The sequence below is a fragment of the Erpetoichthys calabaricus genome, chromosome 5 (assembly GCF_900747795.2).
Source record: "Erpetoichthys calabaricus chromosome 5, fErpCal1.3, whole genome shotgun sequence".
Classification (NCBI taxonomy): domain Eukaryota; kingdom Metazoa; phylum Chordata; class Cladistia; order Polypteriformes; family Polypteridae; genus Erpetoichthys; species Erpetoichthys calabaricus.
Genome location: NC_041398.2, coordinates 165,414,746 through 165,427,021, shown reverse-complemented (window position 1 = coordinate 165,427,021; position 12,276 = coordinate 165,414,746). Strand labels below are relative to the sequence as shown.

Genomic DNA, 12,276 nt, shown 5'->3' with positions numbered 1-12,276 from the left:
TGTTTGAAGTGTTTGAATAAAGTTCCTGTCTCTACAGTCTCCTTTGTTTCTGTGCAAATCTGTGACCCAAGCGTGACAATATATATATATCTGTATATAAAATCCAACATCTGTCTGTCAGCTTTTTACAAGAAAACTACTTAACAGATTTAGATTGGGTTTTTATATATAATGTGCAGCACATGAAGCTCATTTGGTTAGCAGCTGTATTAGTGAAGTTGTCCGAATATCTCTTAAAAAGTAATATTAAAAAGTACAGATACTTTTTAAAAGATGTTAAGTTTTCCATTTCAACAAAAAAAATGATTTCCTGGTTTGTTCCAGATTTCCACAACTTTTTATGAAAAAGGTCTTATGTCTTCAGTTCAATATGTTTCCAACAGTATCCCCATGTATGTGATTCACTAACTGAAAGGATTCCTTTTGATCAGCTTTACTGATGCCTTTAAGAATTTTGATGACATGGATTACATATTCATGTAATGTTCTTAGTTGAAGACTTAGAAGGAATAATTTGTGTTGTGTCCTTCACAATGTCGGTGCTTAATGTGTTGCAATGTTTGCTCTACCCTTTCCTGCCAATTCGGTATTATAGCTGTACAGTAATGTTGCTTGGAAAAAACCAATATGGTTGACAGTAATATTATGGGGAGCCCGATTAGGTTTCTGTCCTGGAATGTGAAGGGCATGAATGGTCCAGTCAAGAGATCTAGAGTTTTCACTCATTTAAAGCGTCTTAAACCAGATGTTATTTTTCTTCAGGAGACTCATTTGCGCATTAAGGATCAGAAAAGACTTAAAATGCCATGGATAGGTCACGTCTTTCATTCCAGTTTTGATTCCAGAGCAAGAGGTGTTGCAATTTTAATTAGTAATAAAATACAGTTCTCACTTTCTAAGACGATAACAGATAAAAATGGGAGATTTTTAATTATTGTAGGGACTATCCTGCATAATACTATTGTCTTGGTGAATGTTTATGCTCCAAACTTTGACAATGCCCAATTTGCTAATAATCTTTTGAGGATGATCCCCAATTTGAATACACACATTTTGATCTTTGGGGGGGATTTAAACTGCGTTATCGATCCAGTATTAGATAGATCTACCTCCAGCATATAAGCCCCATCTGCCATGTCAAAGTCATTTTCAGACTTTATGACTCAAAATGGATACATTGATCCATGGAGATCTCATAATCCACAAGCCAGAGAATATTCTTTTTTTTCTCATGTTCATCACACATACTCTCGTATAGACTATTTTTTTATTAATGACTCTTTAATTTCAAAAGTCCATAATTCGGAATATCTTCCAATTGTTATCTCAGATCATGCGCCTTTGGTTATAGACGTCTTTTTTGTCCACCTATCATACAGCTCGACCCATTTGGAGGTTCAACTCCTTGCTTCTCTCAGACCCGGCCTTTTGTGAATATATTTCTGTTTCTATTGATGACTTTTTAATTATGAATAAGTCAGATGGAATCTCAAATTCCTTATTATGGGAGACTCTTAAGGCTTACTTAAGAGGCCAAATTGTCTCATACGCGTCTTATTTGTCTAGATCTAAGAAATCCAGACTAAAAGACCTCTCTACAGAAATTTTTAAACTTGATCGCCAATATGCCCAGAAGCCTTCTCCAGAAGTATATAAGCAGCGTCTTAACTTGCAATTTGAGTTTGACTTGATGTCAACGAGTGAGGCAGAGCAGCTGTTATTATAGTCTCGTGGTAACTATTATGAATACGGGGAGAAAGCTTCTCATTTCTTAGCTCGTCAACTAAGGCATCATACTTCCACCCGTCACATTATGCAAATAAAAGATACATCAGGTTCTTTGACATCTGACCCAATTGAAATTAACTCTGTTTTTAAGGCATTTTATACCAGTCTTTACACATCAGAGTTTCCTTTCAACTCGGGAAATATGCAGCAGTTTCTTGACAGTTTAGTTGTCCCCACAGTTGAGGCCGTCAAAGCAGTTGAAACTGATGCCCCCCTTAATTTGGATGAAGTCATATCTTTGATCAAATCCTTACAATTGGGTAAATCCCCAGGTCCTGACAGATTCTCTTCAGATTTTTAAAAGAAATTTTATCCTAAATTAGCCCCATTACTCTTGGCTGTTTTTGAGGAGTCATTAGAGCAAGGTTCTCTCCCCACAATGCTGAGACAGGCCTCTATCTCACTATTACTCAAGGAAGGGAAGGATCCGAGTTCTTACAGACCCATAAGCCTTCTCAACGTGGATGTGAAAATTTTGGCCAAGTCTGTTAGCCTCTCGCATAGAAGGAGTCCTCCCATCTATTATTTCAGATGAACAGACAGGTTTTATCAAAGGAAGGCACTCCTTTTTTAATATTCGTACCCTTTTTAATATATTGTACTCCAAACATCATAGTATTCTCCCTGAAGTGGACATCTCATTAGATTCTGAAAAGGCATTTGATAGAGTGGAGTGGGAGTATCTTTTTGCAGTCCTGAAGAAATTTGGCTTTGGCGATAGATTTACTTCTTGGATTCGTCTTTTGTATACTTCCCCCTTAGCTTCTGTTTGTACCAATAGCATAAAATCTGACTTTTTTTCTTTATCACGTGGTACACGTCAAGGTTGTCCTCTCTCCCTCTTACTTTTTGCTTTAGCTATAGAGCCACTTTCGATAACTCTCAGGACTTCCTCTCTGTTTCAAGGCATGACTCGTGGAAATATAGAACACAGGGTGGCCTTATATGCAGATGATTTACTTCTGTATCTTACAAACCCTATTAATTCCCTAACATATACAGTATTATGGCAATACTAAAAGATTTTGGTTTCTTCTCTGGATATAGACTTAACATTCAAAAGAGTGAATGCTTGCCTATAAACAAAGCTGCACAGCGGCTCAGACAGACTGACCTTCCTTTCCACCTGAGTAATACTGCTTTCAAGTATTTGGGAGTGAATGTGACTAGTTCACCTAGGGCTCTATGGGCTGCTAATTTCGTTCCTTTATTTCCTCATGTAAGGTCAGCTCTTCAAAGATGGGCTAATTTGCCAGTATCTTTATTGGGCAGGATTAATATAGTGAAAATGAATGTTTTACCCAAATTTTTATACCTTTTCCAGTGCATTCCTTTGTTCTTACCCAAATCTTATTTTAAATCTATTGATCAAATGACCTCTTCATTTATATGGAGAGGTAAGTCTCCTAAAATTCGCAAGTCATTTTTACAAAAGTCCCGATTCAGTGGAGGCCTGTCTTTACCTAATTTGATGTTTTATTATTGGGCAGCTAACATTCAAAAATACATTTATTGGCTAAAAGATCCTCAGACATTTTGGTGTAAGCTAGAAGCTCAATCATGTCTCTCGACCTCCCTCCCCGCTTTATTATTTTCATCTCTCCCTGTATCCCTTACTCAATATACAGATAATCCTGTTGTACTTAACTCTCTCAAGATATGGCATTAATTTCGATGCCACTTCAAATATGTTTTTGCTTCTGCTCTTGCCCCACTATGTAACAATCATCTTTTTCTCCCTTCCCTTTTAGACTCTACGTTTAATTTATGGGATAAAATGGGCATTAAATGTTTTTCCGATCTTTATAAGGATAATATCTTTCTTAACTTTACGGATATGTCGTTCCTATATGGTCTTCCCTCATTTTATTTATTTTGTTATTTTCAAGTTAGACACTGTGCTTCCACTATTTTCCCCGAGTTTCCCATTCACCCATCTAAACAGTCTTGGGAAGACTTATTCGAACTTTCTCTGCATAAGAAAGCTCTTATCTCACAAATATATAATACTGTTCTTTCAATGGATAGTTATTCTGACAATAAAATTATTTCAAATTGGGAACAGAAGTTGGGTCTGGACTTTAGAGAAGGTTACTGGGATAGTGTAGTTAAGGGGATTCGTACTTCTTCATTTTGTGCAAGGCTTTCTCTTATTCAGTATAAAGTAGTATATAGGCTACATTGGTCAAAGTCTAAACTATCTAAAATTTATCCCAATGTTCCTGACCTATGTGACCGATGTAACTCTTCTCCCTGCAATTTAAGCCATATGTGTTTTCTTTGCCCCAAACTCCAGTCATATTGGACCTCTTATTTTGACATTATTTCTCATGTTTTTGAAATCTGACTGGAACCCTGTCCTTTGATCGCTATATTTGGGGTTCCTGGAGATCCTGCTACGTCTCTTAATAGTATACAATTGGATGCAGTCGCTTTTAGCACGACGTAGAATATTATTGTCCTGGAAGGCTCTGCATCCCCCGACCATGGCCTGTTGGTTGAAGGATCTTATGTTCTTTTTAAAACTTGAAAAAATCAAGTTTAGTCTGAGAGGGAGAGCTGATGGGTTTCTGAAGGTCTGGCAACCTTTTGTTTTTTATTTTAGATCTTTGGAAACAATTGCACCTGATTGAACTTTATTTATTTATTTCTTATTTTATATTATTACTGTTATTATTATTATTTTTTTAAATTGTTATTTATTTATTTTTTGTAACACACTGTGTATTAGAGTTTTTTTTTATTTTCTTGTTGTTTAAATATTTAATTACTCATTATCTATTCTATTTATTTATCTTTTTGTGAGCCTATGGGTGGGATATGGGGTTTAGGCATTATAGGTTTATTGCTTGTGTCTGATAGTTAACACTAATATGTTTGTCGATACCTTTGGCATTTTTATGTATTTGAGGAGGTGTGTATGTATGTTGTTGTTAATTGGAAAACTGATAAATAAATTGAGGGAGAAGGAATAATTCCATTAGCTTGTCAGTGTAGGACTTGCTTGTTAGTCCCAGAAGGCATTCAGTAGCCATTTTCTAGAGATGTGTTTGATTTTGATGTTACAAAATTGTTCAGTTGTGTATCCTTCTGATGAACAGATGAAAATGAACTGAAAATATTGGAAAAAATATTTTGTGAAAAAAGTGTGTAAATTAATAATTGAACAGAAAAAGAAATACAGTACATTAATAAAATGAAAAATGATGTTACCATGTGAATTGAAACTTTCAGGTTGGTAGGTGTTATTTCATGTTCAATTACCTGTGAGTAACCAATGAAGGACTTACATCACTGAATGCTTTCAGTGAACACATTTTTTGCAGGACTTTCACACAAGCATGTCTGGCCTTTAACTTTTAAGTCAGTAACTCTAAATATCCTTCCATCTACCTAACCTGCAAATCTAGGGCAGGGCCACATATGGAGGTTAGCCCAGCAATTATCAAGGCAAGAACGATACTTGGACAGATTGTTAGTCCATCTCCGGGTAAGCACTCACCCACCCATACAAACATAAAACTTTATAGTTTACACTATAATTCTACACTGGACTAAAAGTGCTTTGAGTTGGTGTTCTTCATGAAAATATTGTAACAAATAAAGATTAAATGCAGTCATCTACCATTTTCAGTTATGTCCATTGCCACAATAATATCTTAACTCCCTTGATGTATGGTTATAGTTTTCTTTAAGATATTTTGTATAATAAACACAGTGGACACTTTATTAGGTCCACAAATCTAATAGGATGCTGTTCCTTCTTTTGCCCACAGTACAGCCTCATTGCATTGAGGGATGGTCTTTATTATATTTTAGAGATCAAGCACAGGAATGCTGCATACTGTGTCTAATGAATCCTGCATTTGTTGAAGATTAGCCTGTGATGGGTATCTCTCTGGAAACAGGCTCATTGCATCTTGATTGAAATGCATTGTTTATGAAGGCCACTGCATTGTGGTGAATTCATGGACATGTTTAAAAGATAAATTCAGGACTTTCTTTGCCTGATGCCATGAAACATTATCTTTCTGTAAAAGACTTGCCCGCTTGCTGAGGTTCAAAGTCACGTGTTGGGTCTATTTTGTCTAATTATATATCATTTATTTGTATTAATGTTTATTTTATTTATTATTTACTTTTTTTTCTTGTAGCATGTTGGAAAAGGGTAAGGACCTTAGTTATGACCCTTGTGCTTTGTGGGTGATAAAACAAGGGGCAGGGTCACTTGCCCATCATTAAAAGGAATGGCCCTCCGTCCTATTTAAAGGAGGGCATCCCAAAGTTCTTGGCAGTTCATCGAATACGCTAGAGAGTGAAGAGTTCTTGTGAGTTTCAGTGCTATTGCTATTGTTTTTTGGATTTTCGACCCTGTTCTTTGTGTTTCAACTTCATCTTTGGTTTTTATTTTGGGACTGTGATTTTTTTTAACCTCTGCTTTGTTTTTGTGTATGCTTCTTGATTCTGTATTGGGACTTTGTGTGTTACCTTGTCTTTCAGGCAATTCCTTTGTGCACTTTGCAGCTTTGGAGCCTTTTTGCTAAAATAAACCATTTGTCTCAACCCTTTGGATATCTAGTCAGGATATTTGACAGTGTTTTCCCCCTCTAGTGGGTAACTTTGGAAAGTGTTTTTGGTACTTGTGCTTTTGGGACTTCCCAAATCTTGATACAAAGCATAATTAAAGTGGTTATGCAATCTGACCTACTAAATAATTTCACTTTGGAATGGACAGCAGTGGGTTAAATGAGACATAATATATCTTGATATTGTTAACTTCTTTATAAGATAAGCAAATCATTCATATTAACAAGTAATTTTACCAACATATCAAGGACTCTTAAAAAGCCACACAGCACAGAGATGAAAAACATATCTACTGATGTTTTATAAACTTAATGAAGACCAAAAGACAACTTTGCTAAGGTTGTGTTACATAAGAGTAAATGATTAATGGATCCAGTACCTAATGAAAAGTTTTACCAAATATTTTTATTGGTTATGACAGTAACGGAATTCAATTGTCAACTTCTATTATGTCTTCTGTGACCAGATATGATGTGCTATGTATTTTGATACATGTCAGGGCTGAACTTGGGCTCTGCCTATAGCCCTTTGTTTTCCCTGTAAGTCTTTTTAACAATATATTAAGATTGGGCTTGGGCTTACCCTTTACTCCTCCTTTTTCCTACACTCTTAATTAAGTGGAATTAGATAACTCTGTATAGTCTACATTCTAGCCATTTACAAGTAAACCAACTCTTCTTCCTATCACTACTTTCATACCTGTAGAAGGTTTTTAAGTGCATACATTGATTTTTTGTGGAAGCGCTGAAAAAGTATAGAGTTCTGAATTTGAAGCTGTGAGACACTCATTCCTGTATTTATGGATCAACTTCAAATGTATTTGAAACTTTTATGTACTGTGTGGGTCTCCATATTATCATGAACTGGGTTTAAAAACAGATTTGAATCCTGTAAGAGTATAAAGATTAGGACAGTTGCATCTTTGATATTTATGAGTGATGTTCTCCTCTCGGACTTTACCGGCATGTGCAAAGGAGTGGTCCACTACTGACTGTGTCATGATTTGGTTGTAAACCAATTCTCCAAATCTGAGGTAATGGTCCTCTCTTCTGGAAAAAGCAGTTATTTGTTTGGACCTGTTGAGGTGTAGATTCTATAGCTTGGGGAGTTTACTTACCTCAACATCGTTTCCACAGATGAAGGTAGAGATGTCTCAGCTCTCACATATAATTACAGCATTTTGTTATAATAAGATTGTGGATAAAAGTAACTGATAATTTTGCTCCACAGATTTACAGGCTGATTGTCTGTATTAAAATAAAGAGCTTGACCATCTGGTAAGATCTCTGAATATAGTTATTGCTGCTCTGGATCAAGTGAAGGCAGTTGAAATGGCTCTTGAATGGCCCACTTAAAAACAGAGTCAGTTGCAGAACCCGAACATAAAAGATGATCCTGGAACAACTGGAAAACCCAGAAGGAGCTGGAGACTACTGCTGGGTAGTCTAATCTGCCATTTTCACCTGTTAAGTAAGCCAGAAAAGAAATGAGATACTCATTATTCCTAGATTTTAATTAGTTTAGGTCATCTTATCACATTTAGTGACAGACATGGAAAGTCAAGTTACTTTTGCAAATGAGTTGTTTTTTTCTAGGGATACCTTTTTCTTATGTAAAGGGTTTATTCTAACAACCATAGTGGAGTGATTCTTTTCAAATTTTAATACATTCATCTTAAGAGAGTATTCAATACTTGTGAACTTCTGAAGGAATAGACAAAGAAAAGAAGCTTCTATTTTTTTGATTCTTGAAACACAAAGTGTGAAGTGTTAACTACCTTTATCAAGGTGTCCCTTTTACAGTTTGAAAGTCTTTTTCTATATAATTACTGCAATTGCATAAGCTCCCAAGGCTTTTTATACAAGAGTAGATTTGTTAATATAAAATAGAATATATTCTTTAATAGACAAGAATTAATTTTAGATGTATTTATTCATTTAATGGTCATGGTGTAAGGTTGTGGTGTAAGATTTTGTATATAAGATGATAAATATTTTGTATGTCTTTATTTTATTTTATTTTATTCTGTAGCACAACACCCTATTGGTGTAAGTGTTTGGATAAAGAATGCATAAATTCGGTTGCTTTAACCCTCCATATCTCTCTTCTACCATCTGATGAAGGAGCATCTCACACAGCATAATCTGAAAAAGACAGAGAAGCACAACTCGGCAGCCATACTGAGACAGGCATGCGACCTGTTCTGAAGAAAGCTGACCAAAAATGATGTCTTAACTAGAGACATTTTAAGTAACAAACAAGTCTGTGTGCCTCCTCAACTACACATTAGCATTTACCAGGTTGTATGGTTGCCAGTACTCACTTGTACTTTGCTTATTGTTATTATTTAAGAATATTATCAATAATACAGCATATTATTTAAAGTGTAACATAATTTCTGCTTGTCTTTTGCTACACCTAATTGCCTGAGGTTATAAATGTGGAAGGGAAGGTGGGGAGAAGTTATATGGTACAATACCTTATAAACAGTGATACGTCTGTGAGATTTGAGGCATTCTGACAAAGGCTACACATTAATAATACAAAAGGGAAAGTAGAGTAATATATCACTTTACCTAGACAAAACACTTTGTCTAAAGCATATGTATAATGCAAATTGTATACTGTATGCCTGAGCAGTTGCTTTCTGAGGCAGAAGAAGCACTAATGTGGTTTAGGATAAGGAAGGGCTCATAACTGAATGTGGGGTGAAAGCTTATATTATTATTCTGCTTTAAATGCCAAAAAATTGCATGTGATATTTGAACACTAGAAAAAAAAAGTTCAGTTTAAGGAATTAAATTTTTGACAAAAGCAACAACACTGCTGGAATTGAAAATTGTAACACTTTTGAACATATTGCCTGATTTCCTCCAAATTTGACAGAAATAATGACATACACATGGTTTTAGGACAGATGTTCAACATTTTATTCTAAGTAAAGTCATTAAGTTGGTAACCAAATAGCATAAATGAATACAATGACTCTTTTACAATGGATTCATTCTACATTGGTCATGAATAAAAATGAAGATGCCCTTGAACAGACTTATTTCACAAACTAGGAAATCAAAGAACTAGTGACTTCAAAACAAAATGGTCCAAACAAAATTTTAAATCACGTACCATTCTATGAATAATTCTTTGAGCTTTACTTAAATTCTTGACTGTCGTTGTTATGGATGGCTATCAAGCACATGAGTGATATCAACATGACAATGTGACATCTTTTCCTGATAATATAAAACAGGGTTCCCAGTTCTGGTCCTGGAGGGCCACAGTGGCAGCAGGTTTTCATCCTAACCCTTTTCTTTATTAGTGACCCGTTTTTGCTGCTAATAACCTTCTTTTGAATGAATTTTAATTAACTTGCTCTTGAAGACTCAGACCCCTTAATTGTTTTTTACTTAATTAGAAGCCAAACAATAATGAAATACAAAATGAGCCAAAACATGACCAGCATACCTGAAAATGAAGAAAGATGAAGGTCTCAGGAATGTTGATCTGCTCAGCTCCCTAAAACATTTAAACAGTGCTCTTAGAAAAGGGAAAAATCAACAATTCCGGAAATGTATGCGATTGCACAATGAGAGCAGCAACAAGGCAAGGAATTAAAGAACAAGTTTAATTAACAACAAGAATCAGTGCCTAATTAAGCAACTGGTTGGAGTGACATTGGTTGGGCTGGAGGCCCTGACTTAGTTGGTGTTCTGTTGGCTCATTCACTTCACATTTAATTTCTATGTGGGTGCCATTTAAGGAAAGAAATGAAGAAATTCAGAAGAACGATGAAGAAATTCAGGGGAACAAGTCTTAAAAAAACAAGCCAATTAAAATGAAAGGGAAAAGGAGTTAATTAGTGGCAAAAACTGGTCACCAATTAAGAAAGGGGTTAGAATGAAAACCTGCAGCCATTGCGGCCCTCTAGGACATGGAATTGGAGACCACTGAATTATAAAAGGTGGCTTTGCACAGTTTTCCTTATTCAACTTAAGACAAACTCTAAAAACCTACATGTTATGGTATTCACTTACTATTTATTGGTCTTGAATTTCTATACTTTTATCTCGCATTTTTATTATGTTCTGTTTGCAGCATTGATTTCCTGTTAATAGCTCTTTGCTCTCCTCTATGACATTTCTTTTGTTTTGTACTTATCTCTAATCTCCTGGTGCAAATAAAATGTTCAAAACATTTCTTTGGATGTGTAACTTTTGCCCTGGCATAATAAGTGCAATCATAGGCACTCCTGACATCATGAAGTTGTAACTCTGGAAAGCAAACTAAATTTACAAAAGTGTTTTCAATAAATAACACAATGTGAGCACCATAAAAACACCCATATCCTGACAGTTCAGATGGATACTGCCATGACAGGTGCCATGGATAAGGACTTTTCTCAAAGGTATCATCTTTTTTAGAAAGCCAAACAGGAAAAAATTGAATTCCTTCAGTTCATCAGATGGCAGCAGAAGAGCCAGACTTGGGACTGCTACTATGCAAGTTATGAAGAGCAACCAGCTTAGCTGTTTCTCTAGAAAATAACAGAGTTAATATCAGTGAATCTAGGGACACAGAAAGGCACTGTGTTCTTGCTCTATCATAGAAGTTAATCCTGGAGGTTGTTTAAATGGCCTCTCCCTGTAAAAATCAACTGAATGAAGGCACAAATGGTGGAAGAGAAAAAAAGAATGGGAGGTCATACTGTTTATCATGTTAACAGCAATACCAGTGGGTGAAATAACCCATAAGACACTCTTGCAAGGGTGACATTTCTTTAGCCCAGTTAGGTAGGACAGAAGGGTGGGTTGTTTGTGTGTGAGTGTGAACATTTTAAACTTCTTAATTTTTAGATGAATTTTATAGTAATCTATCCTGTTAACTAATACAAGTCTTTTGTATTCAACAGGATACCATCTCTTACACATTTTTATATTACTGGAAAAGCCTAACCTTAATATTTTTTTTCCACATAGGGGCATTTGCCTGCAAAATGGTGCCATTTATCCAATCCACAGCTATCGTGACAGAAATACTTACAATGATGTGCATAGCCATAGAAAGGCACCAGGGGATCATGCACCCTTTAAAAATGAAATGGCAGTACACCAACAGAAGGGCTTTCACTATACTTGGTAAGTTTTACAGTAACCTCTGCTCTCATGCTGAAGGGCTGTCCTTTAAAGCTTGTGGCAGATCTGCACAAAGACCAACATGTACAACTGTTCAGTGGAAACTGACATTATTGATTAATGTAGTGCATCTTCAAAGCATAAATTACTATAAACCAGAAAAGGATGTAAAATGTTTTTGTGTTAAGCTGTATTCTTGTTATTATTGCTTATATTCAAATATACTGTATGCACCTTGCCTTTAGTATAGGAAAACAGTTCTCATGCAGTACTTTGAATTCTGAGCCTGGGGCATACTAGCGTTGTTCTCTCACTTTCTATTTGAGTTTCTTCCAAGTTCTTTACACTTCTAACAAATCCTAAATAAGTGCATGTTAGGGTGAATGAATGAAGAATAAACTCACTCCAAATGAACAAGTCTGTCATGTGATAAACTAGCTTCCTTTTCATGGTTCTATTTTGAAAAAATATGTTTTTACAAGGGTGGCACGGTGGCGCAGTGGTAGTACTGCTGCCTTGCAGTAAGGGGGCCTCGCAGTAAGGGGGCCCGGGTTTGCTTCCCGGGTCCTCCCTGCATGGAGTTTGCATGTTCTCCCTGTATCTGCGTGGGTTTTCGCCGGAGTCTCCAGTTTCCTCCCACAGTCCAAAGATGTGCATGTTAGGTGGATTGCAATTCTAAATTGGGCTTGGTGTGTGGATGTGTGTGTCCTGTGGTGGGTTGGCGCCCTGCCCGGGATTGGTTCCTGCCTTGCGCCCTGGGATTGGCTCC

At 36.1% G+C, this 12,276-nt stretch overlaps 1 protein-coding gene across 1 annotated transcript in view; it reads left to right on the top strand.

Annotated features, from left to right (window-relative positions):
* The window catches only part of LOC114652820 (pyroglutamylated RF-amide peptide receptor-like), an 80,895-nt gene that overhangs the window by 26,857 nt on the left and 41,762 nt on the right, over positions 1-12,276 (top strand). Inside the window, exon 2 of the mRNA XM_028803130.2 lies at positions 11,352-11,510. Within this exon, the coding sequence (XP_028658963.1) occupies positions 11,352-11,510 (159 nt within the window). The remainder of the gene's footprint in view (positions 1-11,351; positions 11,511-12,276) is intronic.